This window comes from Lepidochelys kempii, chromosome 4 (genome assembly GCF_965140285.1).
Source record: "Lepidochelys kempii isolate rLepKem1 chromosome 4, rLepKem1.hap1, whole genome shotgun sequence".
NCBI lineage: Eukaryota > Metazoa > Chordata > Testudines > Cheloniidae > Lepidochelys > Lepidochelys kempii.
Window position 1 is genome coordinate 58160561 of NC_136383.1, and position 19413 is coordinate 58179973.

The following is a 19413-nucleotide window of genomic DNA, read 5'->3' on the forward strand; positions in this document are numbered from 1 at the left end:
ATATATAAAAATTTAGAGCTAGAATGTATTATAACTTATTTTATGTGGTAAACTATCAATGCTGACAAAAAGTTAACAGGCTAAACTTAATACAAATGTTTTGCTATCTTCTAGATAGAAACAGAAGAGAACTAGCCTAATGAAAGTTCACAGGACAGAGAAAAAGAAGCTCCTGCTGATGACAATCAAATCTTAAGGAGACTCTTTTTAGAAGGGGGCATAAGATCCGAGAGAACCATGGATTGTCAAGTGACCTGTCTAGTTCAGCTTCCAGAAATACTCACATTGGCCTCCCTGGTAAGAAACAAATTCAACATCTGTAATATGCCCACCCACAAATTGTACAGAATATCTGCATCTTGACCAGCCATTCCTCTGCAAATCAATTGGTCTGCTTGGACACAACTTGCCTGCCAAATAGACAGTTGCTCCAACTATCAAACAAAAGCCAGATTTTCAATGAGCCTTCCTAACTGCGTCCACAACATTTTTAACCAATCCTAAATACAAGCAGAATCACACATTTATATGTGCAAGACAGGAACTACTACAAGCTTAGGGAAAATAAATAAATTAAGTGACAAACTGAGCCCCCCGACTCAAAAACTTTTATGAAGTCTCAAAACTACTTTGTCTTTATGAAAAGCTGTATGTAGGTCTTCCATACCATAAACGCCTGAAAGCTTAGAAACTCTGTTATAGCGACAAAGAAACATTCTATCTCAGATGCAAAAGTAAACAGATACTAAGAGGTTTTAAAGGAACCTCCAAGTTTCACAAGAACTAATTACAAGAACTTATGTCTTATTATGAAGGTGTAATTATGAATTGAATCTAGGCTACACATTCGTCAGATCGTTAAAAACTGCTTTCCTTATGGGTGAGAAAAGACAGAGTCCTGCAGTACAAGAACATGGTAGGTAGCTGGCTGCTACATACACTTTAGCTATAGACAGAAGACAACAGTTTATTGGGAGAGAAGAAAAAAATAATTACTAAAAGAGAAGTTACAAATCACCATTTTAGCCTCTATATAAATCTGAAAAGGTTTCCACTTGCGGGAGTGAAGCCATTTTCTGGATGTTTCTCAAGTTTCTAGAAGATCAGATGTGACTTTTTTATTTATTTACACTTATTTATTTTAAGTCAAATGCCCCTCCCATCCCTATTAACAGCCCACCATCCAAATAGTTATGCCTGGTCTACATTACAAAGTTTTGTCAACGTAAGTTGACTTGCACTGAGGTATGTGTCTCTACCAAAATTTGTCCTCCACTGACATAAGCACCCTGTTACAGCGACGCAACACCTCTACCTCCCCGAGCATCACAGAATCACTCTCAGCCTACCAAGGTCGACACAGTGGAAGTGTAGACACTGCATGATCTGTGTAGACTCTAACAATCCTCCAGCAGCTGTCCCACAAATTCTCTTATCTGGCGACAGTAGCCACTTGTCACAATTTTGAGCCCCAGTGCCTATGGAACACAGACTCTGGAAGCCCCCTCCCCGCCCTTAAAACTCTTTGAATGTTTTCCAAATACCTTTTCCTGATTGTCCAGCTTGGCGCGTACAGCTAGCAGCTCACCTTTATTGTGTGCATCCAACCAACCAACCAACCTGACCATGCTGGGACCATGCACACAGAGAGCTAATAGACATGTTCCTGCCTGCAGCAGGCAAGAAGTGTTGGATCCCCTTGGCCTGTGGGGAGAACAAGGCATTGACTTTTCATTGATTACTGGTATTGCATTAGAAAATATAGAGTTAGGGAATACATTTTAAAAAAACAGTATCGCAGTCTGATCACACAGTCCACTTCAGAGAAGTATCCTGTGCTTGGGTGAAGGTAAAAGAAACAGAAGTAAAGTCTGTATCCGCTTTTCAATTGTTTGGCTTGCTAGGTGAGGCAGTGGGGAACAGGAAGGATATGGAGTACCTTTTTTTTTTTTTTTTAAATCTAAATAGGGATGACCCTTTTGTCATCTTCAGAGACATCCATGAAAGTTTCTGGAGATACTCTGCGACCCTCTCCCAAACGTTTCTAAGGATGGTAGCCTAGTTTCTCCACACGTGACAGGAAACTTGAGATGAGCTCAGCTGGGACCATTGCAGTAAGCAAGCTAGCAGCACAGGAGTCCGGGCTGCTTCGGGATGCCAATAGCAGCTGAATGTTCTGTCCCAGTCACCCTCAGGAGTGAGATATCAGCCAACATCACCACCACGTGTGAAAATACTGTACTATTCGTTGGACTTTCATGGAACAAATCACTCCCCTGTCCTCCTTCCCAGTAGGCTTGGCCATATTCACCACAGAATCATAGGACTGGAAGGAACCTCAAGAAATCATCTAGTCCAGTTCCCTGCACTCATGGCAGGACTAAGTATTAAGCATGGTTTGAGCTGTAAAGCTATGTTGTACCAAGAGGGTCCAAAGCAAAAGTGATAATTAGCACTTCTTTTTGAAGGTTTTAATATAAATGATACAAGGGAATTTTGAGACTTACTTCTCCCATTCTGTTATGACTGTACATCTAGTGCTGTAATTAACAGTAGCCTCTGGTGCAGTGCCAGTGAGGGATCCTCAATCCACACCTGCTGAACATATGACCTTGATCAGGAGAAGAAAGAAAAGGACTCTGGAAGATATGTTCAGCAACCTCCTCCAATCCTCTACAGCGCTGGACTGTGAAAACAGAGTTTGAAGGACTGTGACCATGGAGCAAGACCCAGAATGGAGGGATCAGTTGTTGCAGCTGAGGAAGAAGGACCAAGAGATGCAACAAGAAATGCTGGCTGGGGGACACTAGATGGGGAGGACTCTGTACTACTACAGAAAATTCTTTCCCAGGCGTTTGGCTGGTGGGTCTTGCCCACATAGTCAGAGGCCTGACTGATCACCATATTTGGGATCAGGAAGGAATTTTCCCCCGGGTCAAACTGGCAGAGACCGTAGGAGTGTTTTGCCTTCCTCTGCAGCATGGGGCATGGATCACTTGTAGGTTTAAACTAGTGCAAATAGTGGGCTCTCTGTAACTTGAAGTCTTTCAGTCATGATGTGAGGACTTAGTAACTCAGCCAGAGGGTAGGGGTCTATTACAGGAGTGAGCGGGTGAGATTCTGTGGCCTGCAATGTGCAGGTGGTCAGTCTAGATGATCATGATGGTCCCTTCTGACCTTAAAGTCTATGAGTCTATGACACTGTGGGTCTGCTCTGGCTGCCAACATAAACGTTGCAGGATACTGTTGACCTACATGCCCAAAGAGCACCAACTCCACAGCCATGACAATCCTTGGAAAACTCCATGGTCAACGGACCCCTCAACACAACAGTTGGCATCATGGTGTGCACTCCTACCCCTACCACTCTATGCTGGTAGTAAACAAGGGGAAATCACAGGATCAGACAACTTCTTTCATCCCATTTTGGATTTGGGATTTCAACTATGGTTTACACTGTTGCTAGACTGTTTTAACTTTTTGGCCCTCTCTTGTTGTTGACTGTTTCTTTGCACATAAAGTTCTATTTTTTGGAAATGCTGCATCTCTATTACTGTACAGCAAACATTACAGAACTTATAGCAGTAGCCCATAAAGAACACACACTCAAATCTTTAGACAAAGCATTAGAGATGTTGGGAGGGGCAATGCCGCCCCTTCCCCCCATTTTAAAGGAAGTACTTCAAGCATTATGGAATTCATAGCAGCATATAATAACCCGCCCATCCCCATTAAACAGATTACACCAAGCATTAGATTTCAAAAGCGTGAGGCAGTAACCCACCCTTGAACATCAGACAACAATAATGTACCTGACAGTTACAATGTTTTTTTAAAGGTCTCCCTCAGCCATATAAGTCTGAAGTGAGTTATGCCAAAAGCCCATGTGTCTGGCAGTTCAAATTCAGCTGAGAGCCAGTCCACCTCCACTCCTCCATCTTGGCAATAGCTTTTCTCCCTTTTGCCTCACAGATACTGTGCAGAACACAACCTACAGCAATAACGATGGGGATGTCTGCCTAGGCAGCAACCCTTCAATCTACTAAATGCACATTCAACTATCAGTCTGCATCAGCTGAGAGTAGCTGACTCTTTCCTTGGTGCTGTCCAGGTGGTCAGTATACAGTTTCATGAGCCAGGGGAACAATGGCTAAGCTGGGTCCCTCAGACTCACTATTGGTATTTCAACACCCCCAAGGTTTATGTGCCACTTGGGGAAGAATGCCCTTGCTTACTGCTTTTTTAGAAGTCCAATGTTCTTAAAGATGAGGCATCATGCACTTCCCCAACCAGCCCACACTGTCGTCAGTGAAGTGTCCCCAGTGATCCACCAGGTCATGCATAACCATGGAAAAGAATCCCTTTCTGCTGATGTACTCGGTGGCAAGTGGGCAGAGGACGGAATAGGAATATGTCTGCCATCTGTTGCTCCAACGCATTTCAGGAACCCCATTGTTGCAGAATATCCAATATTCTGCAGATTACCAAGAATCACAATTCTACATAGCACGAGATGATTAATAACCCTTACACCCTTTCAAGACAATGGTCCCCCCCACTGTGGATTTTCCAACTCAAAAATGATTGCCTTCTGAAGGATAGCAATTCAGTGTTGCAAGTTTCCAAAGCAAGACTGCTACCTGCTTCTCTACTGTCAATGCAACTCTCATTTTGGTGTCCCTGCTCTGGATGGCTGTGCCCAACTCAGCACACAGCTCCAGGAATGTGGTCTTTTGCATACAAAAGTTCTAATGCCATTTCTTGTCATCCCAAACCTGCATTATGACACAAGCCCACCAGGCACTGCTCATTTCTCAGCCCCAGAAGTGGTGATCCTCTGTGTGGAGCTGCTCCATGAATAACAGCAGCAACCTGGCATTTTCAATTGCTGTGTCCATCAGCATGCAGTTACTGTGCTTGAACATTCCCATATCTTCCTCATTGCAATTCTGACTGTGGTAGTACTCCTTCAAGTTCTGCAAATACATGAGAATTGTGTGTTCCGTACTACAACGCTCAAGAGAGTTGCACTGAGTTGTTTAGGGTCCATGTTTCTGCCAGAGCAGGGAGGATACAAATTGATTTTTTTTTAAACTTTAAAAAATATTAATTTAAACTGTTTGATTTTGGTTTTTAAATTATAAGAAGTTTTTCTTTTTAAAAGTAAACTTGTCTAAAATTAAATCTGAATTTAATACAAAATATGTTAAGGCCTAAACTTATGAGAATTTCTTAAAACATTTAAGAAAGAATTAATATGAATCCATGAGCCTCTATCAAAAACTCTGAGTTAAAGTTTGCTTTTCTATATAAAGAAAGAATCAGGGGAGAAACAACTAACTTTTGACATCAAGCTTTACACATGGCACAATAGGTTATGTATTAAGAGCTTGATCCTGTGAAGTACCCGGGGCTGGGCTACTGGGTGCAGACTGGCAAAGTCATCACAGTCATTGGGACCTGGCCTCTGACTCCAGGAGACATCATCATGTATCTCATCATGATCATCCACCGAGCCGAGCTGCATGGTCTCATTCTCCATGTAGCTTCTCCATACATGAACTCCGATTGGTTCAGTTCTCAAATAATGAATCTTTATGACACAACCCACCATGTAAACTTACACTCCAGCTGATGGGAAAACAATGAAGTTTATCTATCCAAAACATTTAAGGTTGTTTTGTTTAATAACAAGAAATGTTATATGATGGCTTGTATGTTTAATTAAATTCCAGTTACCATCCTAATGCATCGATACAAATCATGAGCTACAAGTTAATTATCTAGTTAATAAGCAATACATCATTCACCCTTTCCTAACATACTAAAAAGGTGCAATTAATAAGAATCTGAAAATATTAATCTATATCATTGCTTAAATAAAGGTATATAGTTATAGTGTACCCTACTAGGTAGCAAAAGGAGGTAACAAATCCAGTGTAAAGGCTCTATTTAGTTATAAATCAACACATTTTAATGGTTCTCAATCAATTAGAATGCATCTTCTTCTTTAGAAAAATAACTCAAGTACAAATGGAAAAACTGATTAAAATCGATTATTTAAATTGAGGCTTACCACTTGGTGGTTGAAATCATTGCCTTAATTTAAATCAATCCACCCTGTGACAGAGAGATGGCAAAGACTAAGAGTCATACAAAACAATAAAAGATTTCAAAAACAGGATCACAGTTATGGGATGGAATAGGCACTATGGAATGGAGAAAGAGACATGGAGGGAACTGGACACCTACCTCCCATAAACCCCGGGGCAGACAAGTGGCAACCCACAAAACACTGCAGAAATGTCCCACAAGACACTGAGCTGGACATTGGCATGGGTAACTGAGATACCTACCTACAGTGAAGTGCATTTTACATTGATGCAACCACTCATTGTGAAGATGCACAGAGCTGATGCAAGCAACCAAGTGCGCCCACATGACCTACTAGAGTCAGCGGACATACAGTGACATAACTTATGGCGACCGAACTTTGTAGTGTACTATGACCTTACAAAAAGTGACTTCAAGTCTTGGTAATGCTTCTGATCCCTAATGTAAGACAACAGATGTGGTTTCAAATCTGTTAGCCCTTTCCAATGACATACCTTCTGTTTTTTTCCTTTGAGTCTATGTCTGTCAATCACATGCTTAAGTGATCTAGACCTCTTGAGTTCATTCTTTCCAAACGTCCTTCTGTTACCCAAAGTTAGCAGGAACTAGGGAAAAAGGTGGAGAAGAGGGAGTGAGAGCCTTCTCCCTAAATACAAAATAAATATGCCTGACACGAACCACAGAGTATGTCTACACTGCAATTAAAAAAAAAAAAAAAAAACCCACTTACGACGGAGTTCTGAGACTCACTGCCAACTGACTCAGGCTCATAGGGCTAAAAATAGCAGTCGAGACATTTGGGCTGGAGCCCAAACTCCGAGACCCTCTTCCTTTGCAGGGTTTCAGAGCCCAGGCTCCAACCCAGCCCCAAAACATTTACACTGCTATTTTTAGCCCCACAGTCTGATTCCCATGAACCCAAACCTATTGCCCAGGCTCTGAGACTCGCTGCTGCAGCTCTTTTTTATTTATTTATTTATTTTTATACAGTGCAGATATATCCTCAGGTCCATGTTTGACATGGCACTCACCTTCAGACACTGTGTTTACACTTCAGATAAATAAGCCAATATCTGGAGGGTCATATGAGACAAAAACTGAACTCTCCACCAACAAATAAAATAGAAAAAAGTAGCGGGGCTCGCTCAAGCTCCACTGCCTTAAGAAAAAATGAGATGCCACCCATAGCAAATTACACAGATATTCAAAATATGATCACATGCACTCTGTTGGGCTCCACCACATGGAGGGGTGGTCTGCTTTACATCACTGGGGTTGAGATACTCCTATCAGCAAAGCCAAATTAAAGCACAGATATATGTTTAGTGTCCCAGCTACCAGAAATATGACAGCATCAGAATCTAAACGTATTTATTTACACTGGGGTAATTACACCCCTTTTTAATCTCTGTTTTCCATCAGTGTAGTGTGTACAGTAAGGTGATGCACTGATGTAAGTACATCCATGTAGTTAGTTGGACTGATGCAGATTTCCCTAATCTAGATGAGCTCTAAATCACTGGACATCTAAATTAGCAAATTTTCTAAAGAAAAGTACATTCTCATTGATTTATCTCAATGGGAATTCACACCTATTGATTTAGGCTGGCTCTACACGTCACTGCATCTACTACATTCAGTTTATGTTTTCAAGATTTTCCTGGCAATCATAAGGATTAGACTGTTTCCATAAAAAGAGGATGCCAACTTGCTCTCTCACATCTCAAGAACTGCTGAATCGCTGATCAGGCCAAATTTGAGACCATCTTACTACTTAATCTTTGAGACACACAGACACACTGTTCAGACTCTGTTTGACTTAGGTGTACTAAGGTGTTCTCTTCACTCCTATCAGACGCAGAGCTGAACACATTACTTTGTTCAGAATACACTATTCCCAAAGATTTATGAAACTTGAGAAGACAGGGACAAAAAAAATTCTCCTTACCAATTCAAGTAATACACTGCCACACTGTTGGCTGGGAGAATCTTCACTGCCTGAATTATACTCAAAGGAATGAATACTTAGAATACAAGCCTATCACTCTTAGCCAAAAGAGGTGGGTAATTTGAATTCATTGGGTTTTCTTAACCCTAGGTAGAACAGAGGAAAACCCAGTGCAAGGCTGCTAACAGTTTATTCTGTTTGACTTGGTTTATCCCTGATAGCAGGGAGACTGATGTTTTAGATTTGGGTGGAGGACAAAGTCACTAAAAATCAATGCATCTTAGTGCCAGGAGCCAAAGAACCACCCAAACATGAGACAATGAGTCTATCTGAGTGAAGAAACTGAGGCAAGGGCAGCATCTGACACAGATCAGGTAACAGAGTAGCAGCCGTGTTAGTCTGTATCTGCAGAAAGAAAAGGAGGACTTCTGGCACCTTAGAGACTAACACATTTATTTGAGCATAAGCTTTTGTGCTCAAATAAATGTGTTAGTCTCTAAGGTGCCACAAGTCCTCCTTTTCTTTTTGCAGATCAGGTAAGACCCTGTTACAGGTAGATATGGGGATATTTACATATGTGTTCATCCTCATTCCCTCTTCCTCATCGTACTGTAGTTTTATTTAGTAGTCTTCTTTCCCTGCTGTATCAAATGCTACCTGTGTAAGGTCTTGTCTATACTGTGAAGTTAATTCACAGTAAGGTAGGCATTATTTTAAAGCCAAATAACTATTCTGAATTATCTCCTCATGCAGATGCTCTTATTCTGGAAACTTCCCCTGTAGATAAGCCTTAAAACTACTTTCTGTGTAGTCTTCAGGAAGAAAAAATTATAAAAGTTTTTAAAAGTTTTAATCACTTAAATATAAAACATTAGTAAAGTAGCCCTCATGTTATTTATTTTCATAAATTCACTTTATGGTACAATCTTACTTCTGCACCCCCTGCAGCTGGCAATAGCCAGTGGAAATTGACCGCATGGACTCTGGCTGCATTCACTGTGTTAAGTGCAGCTGTATTGAATGGTGGAGGAATTAGTTGGAGCAGCTTTGAAGAGCTGTGATTGTGATATGAGGAGATCTGGGGGGCTGTGGCACTCTTGGGGTGTATGTGAGCCTCTCTCCCTGAGCCCTGTGTGCTTGTGATCAAAGGAAGGAGGTGCATGTGTATTCATAGGTTCAATAAGATTCATTTCAGCTCTGTGAGGTGCAGACTGGATCAGTAGTGGCATGCACTTTACTGGAGTAACTCTCAAGCATTTGAGACTCTGATGCTATGAATTCAGCTCTGTTTTGATCTTTATCAGTGCACAAAAAATTGCAAACCATGCCATCTCTTAAAAAAAAGAAGCTAGTTTTTCCAGGGAGCAGTACCTTGGGAACTCCTAGTTTGAATGGCTCTCTGACTAAATATGGATCTCCGACTAAACCCAATACCTCCAAGAGAAACACAAAAATTCAAGGCAATATGAGAAAAGGTACAGATTTTAGAGCACTTACACAAGTCAAGCTCTACACAGAAAGCTGGTCTTACTCTTAACTATGGCAAAGTTGGCACAGTGCTACAACAGAGAGAATTTAAACAGGAAACAAAGATGGTCTTCCTCCAAGACCATTCTTAGGAAACCAGGAACGTGGGTAGTTCAAGAGGAAAAGCGCTGATGGATTGGAGGGAGGCCACCTTATAATATCCTTATATTTGTTACAAGTAAGGCAAATACTCAATATCCCTTCATTTTTGAACACTTACAGTCCCAATATGTTATTTACAAAGAATCTTTAAAAATATGTAATTAGAGCATTTTCTGTATTCCAAACATGACTTACGTACGTTCTAGACCAATCATGGCATGAATAATATTGGTACACAAGCAGATGAAAAAAAAAGTCAAAAGCCGTAAGTGACATGGTGATAGAGAAAGAACAGAGTACCTTTTAGGTAAAAGAACAAAGTCATTACGCAATATTCGATTTCCAAGGTGCCAAGGATTATTAAACTGGGAATTTAGAAAATGTACTAAGTAGTTATCCATGTCCATATTGTGGGTCAAATCTGACCCACAAAGATTTCAGGTTTCCAAACCTATGACCTATATAAGTCTTTATAAGCTCAGTAAAAACTGTTTATTACCAAACTAAATACCACACTATTGTCTGAATACCACACAAAAACAGAAAATGAAATTGACTAAAAAATGAAAGTGACTGGGCTATATTAATTTCTAAACTAGAGAGAACAGAAAAGTATGACACTGAAATGCAAAATTCAGCTGTAATAATGTAATTGTAAGGTACAACTTTTGATACTGAAAATCTTAAATAAAAATAACATTTTTTCCTTATTTGTTAGCATCTAACTTCACAATATTTGTCCAGCAACATTTGGACCAATGGTCCCACCAAAGGAAGAAAGAATAAGTGTCATTCTAGAAGTCTTTCAGACAGCTTCAGTTCCTTTCAGCAATTTCCCCAGTGTCAGCTCTGGCATTTCTACTGCTTCAAAACCATATTTCAGCCTATTGCTTCCTCTTCTCTGCCAATAATTTGTGTTCCTAGCCATTAATCTTCCCACCCCAACCTTAAGTCTTTATTTACCAACCTACCCTAAAAGGGACTTAAGGCAAAATAATTGTAAAGTGCCTTGGGACTGAATGAAAGATGTTATGTCAGTATTGTTTAACGTCATCCACCCACATGTTCAACCCATTGACCAAAGCACCGGCTTGTATGGGGAAAAAGGGCAGGGCAGGAATAAAAGTCTTTGTATACAACCAGTCTTCACAACACTACTTAAAAGGAAGAAGGCTGACAATTGCAGATTAGCTTTTTGTTGTGGTGGAACTGGGTTTTTTTGGTTGTTTGTTGTTTTAAGTAAGTACAGCACAGTTTCAGAAGAAATAACTCCCTAAACGTTTCCAGGAGATACATTTAAAAAAATTATTTCACCGCCCTCTTATATATATATATATATATATATCAAAATAATGCCAATTAAAGATATCATCACAAGTAATACAGTCTCATATGTAAATATTTTGACTGTAGTAACTAAACTACAGAAATGTCATTTTGGTCTTTCAGATATATTTTTCTTTTTTTGCCTAAGTGCTCTACCAGTCCAGAATCTGGGCTGCTGCTGCTCCTTTTATGGATTTCAAAAAAGAAGGAGGAGAAGGATTTTGTGCTCTGAGCAATCCTGCATTGGCATCTGCCTTCAGACACAAGATTATTAACTTCCTTAGCGAAAAAGCAGAATCATAATTCTGAAAAATAAACAACACATGGGCGAGATCTTGCATTGGAAAGGACTTCTGCACAAATCCAATTTATAAGGTTAAGATATACATTTTCTTTTCTGCTCAGCAAGTTCCATCAATATGGGTATGGGCTATGCCTCACATTACCTTCAAAACCAACAAGATGAGACTAGAAAAGATGAGAAATAGGCTGTGCTGCTTTGGATTATGGCACATAGAAATTTTTATCCGCAGACCATCAACGACGAATGGAAATAATTACTGAAGACCACATAATATTCTCAAAAGTTTCACAGGAGACCCAATTCGCACTCCACCCAGGAGGTAGCCATCCTTGTGGGGGAATCAAAATTAACTCCTAAGGAACAAGGAAGGCTCTTACCAGAAGCTTAAGTACAGCAAATAATCACAAAAACCAACCTTTCTGAAATAATTCAAACCATTCTGTATTCTCTTAATTATCTTGTGAAATACATTATTGCTAACAGAGTGTTTATACTGTAGTACACAACTCAAATACCAAATAGCTGCAGGGACAGAAAATTAAAATATAATTAAACTTGGCGGCAAACAGGCATGACTTGGAGGCAGAAATGGACATACCAAAAAAAGGATACCCAAAGCAGGCTAGAACTGGGCAAAACAAAGAGCAAGAGCAGCAGCTGAAGAGGCACAGGTCCTACAAGAGTTTGTTCACAGGCCATAAGCAAGGAACTAATCAGAGGGAGGGCAACAAAGTTCTGGTTGTCTCATGAGCCCCAGTAAGGGGCAAAATGTGGGGTACTCATGACCCAACCCACAAATACCACTTTTAGAAAAGACCAAAAATTTCAGTACTTGTGGCGTTTCACCTGTCTTGCGCTAAGCAGCATAAACTCAGTGAGAATCCTTCACAGATTATAATTTTAGGGAAGATTTTTCTCCCTAGTTTCCCATAGGAGGTTTTGAATGAGTAGATCTTAGTGACATTCTGTCTGCCTAGGTGCTGTACAGGGCTCACATATGATGTCACAGCACATGTAATGCCATCTAGATTTTGGTCAGAAGGGTAACTAAATTATTCCTTTCCCAAACTGTAACAAAACTTCCACAATTAACAGAAAAGCCACAAGTACACGTGATGTATGGACACCCATGAAAAATACGTAGTTGTCTTCTGCACTTCTTACATAAATCACTCAAAACCAAAAGGAGTTATTCTCAAATAGGGAGTGACAAGGTCAACTTCTATGTTCAAGAGTTGTGGGACACCCAGCTGTGCACAAACTAATCTATTTACTAGCTTCAGAGTACTAATATTCAACCAGATAGCTACTAATAAAATCCCCATCACATTAGTTCTTGCCTCTGAGATGGAACTACATTCTATGTAAGTCTTTGCAACTAACTGCTATATCAGCATAAATCCTAGAGCACATACCATGACAAGAGTAACTACTACTACTAAAACAAGGACTTTGTGCAGTGAAATGATGGTCTGCTTACTTAGTGTGTTCTTCATGTACGTACAGACACAGAGCAAAAATGTAAGATTGTAGAAAACATTTTAAATGAGCTCCTTCATCAAAATATTTTGCATTTAACCAAAAAAACAGGTATTGGGAGCCCCCATACTGTTTTATGAACAAGGAGAAGACAAAGAAAGCTAACAGTTACCCACCAGATTTCTTTAGATAATCTTCTCACAGTCTTTCTGGCAGTCTAATATTATGCCTGTATAATAATAAGAGTATTTTTTAAAACCCATAAAACAGTAAATAATCCTACATTAACTATACAATCCTTAACTAATTTGCATTTAAATAAACTGTCTTCCTGGTTCTTAGGACAAGGCTCAACATGAAGATAGTAAAATCATACATTAAGAAAGTTTTATTATATGAAGAATATCAGAGAGGCTGAAGAATAACTTGTAACATTAGGGTGCGGGCAAACACAGCTTATCCCAACTATAAGAACTACCACAAGAAAGATAGGATATCATTGCCTCCAGAAGCTGCAAGCTGATGACTCCTTAGAAATGCTTTTGTATATCAAAAAGAGCAACATCAATGATTATTATTTGTATTCCTATAGCTCCTAGGAGGCCTAGTCATGAAGGAGGAATATACTGTGTTGGGCACTGTACAAAATACAGAACAAAAAGATGGTTCCTGCCCTTAAGAGCTTACAATGTAAGTATAAAACAGGTGCATACAGACAGACAGATGGTAGTATACAAGGAAACAGTGACCACATTGGGCAGCAGGATAGGCTGTTGTTTCAGCATACCAGCAGCCTAACACTTGTTAAGTTTTATGTAAGCGTGATGGAAAAGGAGAGTTTTAACGAAGGATTTGGAGGAGGATAATGAGGTAGTTTTACAAATCTTCATGGGTAGTTCCTCCCAAGAGCAAAGGATAGCATGGGGAAAGCACAAAGGTGCTCACGTGAAAATTTAACAAGTGGACGAGGGAGGCTGTCATCCACTATCATCTCTCTGTCATCATGTGACTATGGGAGGCAGGAGTCAACATCTCAATTGCAAATGAGAGATGACAGGTTGGGTGGGGACAGGTTGTGAATGGGCTTGAAAACAAAAGGTAAGTAGTTTATATTTGATGTGATAGAGAAGAGGTAGCCAGTGGAGGGATGCAAAGAGAATAGTGACATGGTCAAAATGATGTGCTTGGAAAATTATCTTTGTAGTAGCATTCTAAATGGATAGGAGTAGGGTAAGATTGCATTTATCAAATGTAGCAAAACAAGAATCTTGCAGTAATAGAGTTTTAGGTGTATGGATGAATATGACAGGCCATTTTTAGAGACATTAAGCAGAAAGAATCAGCAAGATGAACGCTTTGTCTACACTATGCATCTTTTAGCGATGCAGCTGTGCCGCTACAGCCATGCCGCTAAAAGGCACGCAGTGTAGCTGCTGTTTGTTGGCAGGAGAGAGCTCTCCCGACGACAAAAAACTTCTACTCCCAATGAGTGGCAGCAGTTTTGTCGGCAGGAGCGCTCTTCTGCTGACAAAGCATTGTTCACATCAGCTCTTTTTATTGGTAAAACTTTTGTCGTTTGAGGGGAAGGTGTTTTTAACTCCCCTGAACAACAACAGTTTTGCTGACGAAGTTCCAGTGTAGACAAAGCCTGGACAGTCTGGATATGAGAACCTAGAGAGGTCTGAGTTGAAGATGACACTCAGGTTAATAGCATGAGTGATAGGAAAGATGGTGGTGTTGTTCACAGTGACTGAGAAAGGAGGTAGCGGGGATTTTTTTTTTTCTGAAGGGGTGTGAAAACAGAAGATTAAGAGCTCTGTTTTAATCATATTTTACTTGAGCTGATGCCTAGACATCTATGAGAAGATGACTTTCGTTTGGACAGAAAGAGACAGATCTGGAGACGAGAGTTCTGTAAGTCATCAGCTTAGAGATAGTAGTTGAATTTGTGTTTGTGGGTGAAATTACTCACAGATGAATGTAAGCATTTCTCCACAGTATTCTTGGTGGCATTCAACCTTCAGTACTGGACAACTTGGTTAACTCCCAAGTCTAATGAGTTTCAGGACAGAGACGGGCATGAAAAAAGAAGTCAAAAAGAATCAAGCAAATCAACTACTTGAGTACAAACCTGAACAAAAAATTCAAACACTAACAATTAACCCTACAACAAATTAATCATAGCAAATGAGAAAGAGGCATCTGTTTAATTAAGCATGGCAGGTTGCTCAGTGCAGCTGAACAATTTCAGCCTTGGTTTCACGGCTCAATATATGGTGGTGGCATCAACATCTATAAAATGTCCAATATTTTCCATTATAATACCCTATTTTCATTTGCTTACAAGTTGGCCAAACTTCGACCATTTGGGCTGAAATTTGCCATGATGGGCGTTTGTCTTATGCTGAACTTTTAAGTTTTAGCATAAAAAAAACAGGTCTGCTAGTTCAGAGAAAGGGGGAAGCAAAAACAACAAAAACAAAAACAAAGCCATTTGTACAATGATAAAATCACACAATTGTTCTATTGAGAAACTCTAGTGCCTCCATGCTCTGGAGCAGGAGCTTGAAGTTTGGTAAAGGGATCACCCTGGAGCTAAAGAGGTGCCTTTGGCCATCCCTGTAAAAGTCCACCCAAACTCGGCAAATTTATAAGCCTCTGGAGGAAAAATAAAAATCACCATTTGTACATGTACTGTAGAGACTTCTTAGAGACTTCTTAATTCTCAGAAAATTTCATTCACACTGAGCATGTCCAGTTCAGACACAGCTCACACATTCCAAACTCACTTCATGCGGCAGCCCACAGCATCAGGGGCTTAGTAGGGCTTGACCTGAAATTGCTTCTCCTGGCTGCCAGACACTGCAGTGGCACTGAATAGCAGAACAGAGAACAAGGAGACTGATATAAATCTGCAGAACTGCCTTAAAAAGCCATGTCAATTGAAATCTCTCAGGAGGGCAATCTTATCAATCTACACTACAAAGGAGATCACACACACATCTCAGTTCCTTCTTTATAACGTCTGAACTCTGTGGTTTGGGAGAATTCAGAGTTAGGTGGGAAGGTGGACTGATGGTATGAATTCACAAAAAATCTCTCCTGAAAAACAATTACCAATAAATAATCTCTTTCTCCTTTGAGAGCCTCTGTGCATTTCCATCTGTAGGAACTCCTTGCCAGAGGATGTTGTGAAGGCCAAGATTATACCAGGGTTCAAAAAAGAACTAGATAAATTCATGGAGGATAGCTCCATCAATGGCTATTAGCCAGGATGGGCAGAGATGGTGTCCCTAGCCTCTGTTTGCCAGAAGCTGGGAATAGGAGACAAGGAACGGATCACCTGATGATTACCTGTTCTGTTCATTCCCTCTGGGGCACTTGGCATTGGCCACTGTCGGAAGACAGGATACTGGGCTAGATGGACATTTGGTCTAAGCCAGTATGGCCGTTCTTATGTTTAAAGCTAAGTATCATGTTGACAGCAAAAGCAAAAGATCTTCTCACGTTATCTGGAAGAAAAAGTTAAAGGGGCGTAAAAAGGTGTATTTCTTCACACAACTCCTCCCAACTCTCTCCCCAATGCACAAAAAACACTGTTGTCATCTTCCTCTTCTTATCCAGCCCCAGCTCCAGGGTCTTCCACTAGACTGCTGCTGGTGTCCTGTATTACATACAGGGTGAGCTCCTGAGGAAGCCAGTGTCTATTTATTCAGATGAATGAAAGCCTTTCCACCTTCCGTGTGAAGACACATGTGTACGTGTTGGAGGCTGTGGCGCTGCTGTGCTAAAAAGGCACTCTGAGTACATACTTGATGGTGAGGAGGAGAGGTAGGTGATAGCCAACTGATGCAATGAGGAGGATCTGACTCAGTGGGTACCAGCATCCGTTCTTGTAAGTGTCCCTCTACTATCCTGTCCGCTGCAGCAGCAGCACACTCCTCCTCAAGGTGTGAAGAGACAACACAGACAAGTCCAAAGCCCTGCAGGCTATGCCAAAGGACCTTTTGCTCTCCCTGTCAGCATACATGATGGTACTCCCCTCCTGCTGCAGCATCTGTGGTAGTGATGCCTCCTCGCAGTAATAATGTCTTGAACATCCTTGGGCAATGATTTCAGCCACTATGTCTATCTGTCTGTTTTTCCAGTGGAGTATGTTTACCTCCCTGTTCCCGGCTAGAAGGAAGGAAGCTGTGACAGGTTGATATCAAGTAGTGCTCCTTCTCCCTGCTGTCTCTGAAATGGAAATTTCTCAGAAGAGCAGACAGCATGACTCCCACTACGGATTCCCCATTGCTGTCATTCTGTTCCTTGAAGAGGCTCTCTATTTGCACCAGTCCTCTCTCTGGCAGAGCAGTAAGGGAATTACCTGGCTGAGTCTCACATCATACTCTCTGATTAGCTGGGAGGTCTCAAAGTACATAGAGCAACATTTTCATCAGCAAATACAATTTGGAGGCGATGTCTGTGCTTGCCTAGGCCCACAAACATAGAACACTGCCAATGCCTCTCTCTGCTCACAATCATTCCATCATGTAAAAGGTGGAGTGCACCTGTACACAATCTCCAAAATTATTATTTTAATGATCTAAAGTTATTTGTACCAGGCAAAAATGTTTACTGTGAAGAAACTTAGACAACTGAAGTCTCATGTCAGTGCATCAGAGGCTAATTTCAGATATAGCTATGACAAATGTTAAGTGTAAATGATTTCAATAAGTGTGCCAAACTATGAGGTAAACACTTACCTAGGTGACTGAAACCATTAAATTAATTACATAATTGTTACTTCATTTATAGTAAAAAGGGCATCATTTTAATAATTACCAGTACACCTTTAAGTTTCTTGCCTCCAGTTTTTCAAAGATTTATCCTTAAGACTGCTTAGCCTTGATTGTCTGATGATAGCTGTAAATTTACATTATGAATTTCATGGAAGTTATTCACTACTTGTTTTGTAAAAAGAAAAGGAGTACTTGTGGCACCTTAGAGACTAACCAATTTATTTGAGCATGAGCCCATCCAAAGTGGGTAATATTGGGTAATAGCCCATCCAAAGTGACCACTCTCTTCACAATGTGTATGATAATCAAGGTGGGCCATTTCCAGCAAAGATCCAGGCTCTCTCACACACACACACACCCCCCGCGAACACACACACACACACACCCCTGTGTGTGTGTGTGTGTGTGTTTTCCCGGGGGGCGGAGGGGGGGTGAGAAAGCCTGGATCTGTGCTGGAAATGACCCACCTTGATTATCATGCACATTGTAGGGAGAATGGTCACTTTGGATGAGCTATTACCAGCAGGAGATTGAGTTTGTGTGTGTAGTTTTTGGAGAGGGGTGAGGGGGTGAGAGAACCTGGATTTGTGCAGGAAATGGCCCACCTTGATTGATTATCATACACATTGTGAAGAGAGTGGTCACTTTGGATGGGCTATTACCAGCAGGAGAGTGAGTTTGTGTGGGGGAGGGGGCAGAGGGTGAGAAAACCTGGATTTGTGCTGGAAATGGCCCAACTTGATGATCACTTTAGATAAGCTATTACCAGCAGGACAGTGGGGTGGGAGGGGGTATTGTTTCATGGTCTCTGTGTGTATATAATGTCTACTGCAGTTTCCACAGTATGCATCCGATGAAGTGAGCTGTAGCTCACGAAAGCTCATGCTCAAATAAATTGGTTAGTCTCTAAGGTGCCACAAGTACTCCTTTTCTTTTTGCAAAGACAGACTAACATGGCTGTTACTCTGATACTTGTTTTGTTTTTAACTTCACACCATCTTGAGCGATGAACTGAGAACAGAGGCCATTTCTCAATGATTTATAACTACTGATTAATTTCACAACTATTTTCCTCTCCGAGTATCATTCAAAATGCATTGCTTTTACCTCCTTCGTTTTCATCCAATACAATTTAATACCTACCTTGTTATTTTTCCATATATTTAAAACTAATAATATTTGTCTTTGGCCTTTAAAATCCATAAAGAATCCACTGTTCTTACTTCTGAGACCAAGTTTGAGTTCAGCTTGTGATCTTAGGCAGAATAAGTTTTGTGGTCTTGCTTCATTCCCTTGTGGAAGCAGCCCACATTTCAAAACCACCAGCTCCAATTAGACACAAGCTGTCTGTCTTAAAAGAGGAAAAGAATGACTGAGGAAGCATGGAGAATTAATTACTTATTAGCTTTACGGAAGTGGAGAGTCAGTATTTAGGTCATTAAAAATTTCTGCCTTCCCATATTTTCTCAGTCTTAAACCCCCTTCATACACATTTTTACATACTATGAAATTTAAGTTCTGTCTGAGGATATATTACAGCAGTGGCTACACTGGAAATGGATAATAAGTACAGAAAAGATGTGCAATATACCAGGTTTCCCTCTCAGTTCAGAAAGGTGACAAAACCATACAGTTGTCCTAACAACTCACCAGTTATCTTGTAAGCAAGCCTCCCACATTTTTTCCACAAAGCCACCTTCTTTAGAAAACTTAAAATTAAAGTATTGCAAATTCCAAAAAAAATAATTACTATCAAAATTTCTTCCTTTTTGGGCATACGTAACCACTTGTCAGGTGAGTTCATAACTTTTTTTAAACTCTTTGGAAAC

General features: G+C 40.5%; 1 protein-coding gene across 8 annotated transcripts in view; it reads right to left on the minus strand.

Annotated features, from left to right (window-relative positions):
* The window catches only part of FBXW7 (F-box and WD repeat domain containing 7), a 283622-nt gene that overhangs the window by 218399 nt on the left and 45810 nt on the right, over positions 1 to 19413 (minus strand). Inside the window, exon 2 of one of the 8 annotated variants that reach the window (XM_073341353.2) lies at positions 6609 to 6719. The exons of 3 other annotated variants lie outside the window; for them this stretch is intronic. Coding sequence is in view for 4 of the 5 variants with exons in the window: in XM_073341351.2 (XP_073197452.1) it covers positions 1545 to 1628 (84 nt within the window). In the remaining variant the exon portion in view is untranslated. Of the gene's footprint in view, positions 1 to 1544; positions 1721 to 6608; positions 6720 to 19413 lie in introns of those variants that run through there. 4 more of the 8 variants (XM_073341351.2, XM_073341357.2, XM_073341360.2 and 1 more) reach the window with 4 other exon arrangements.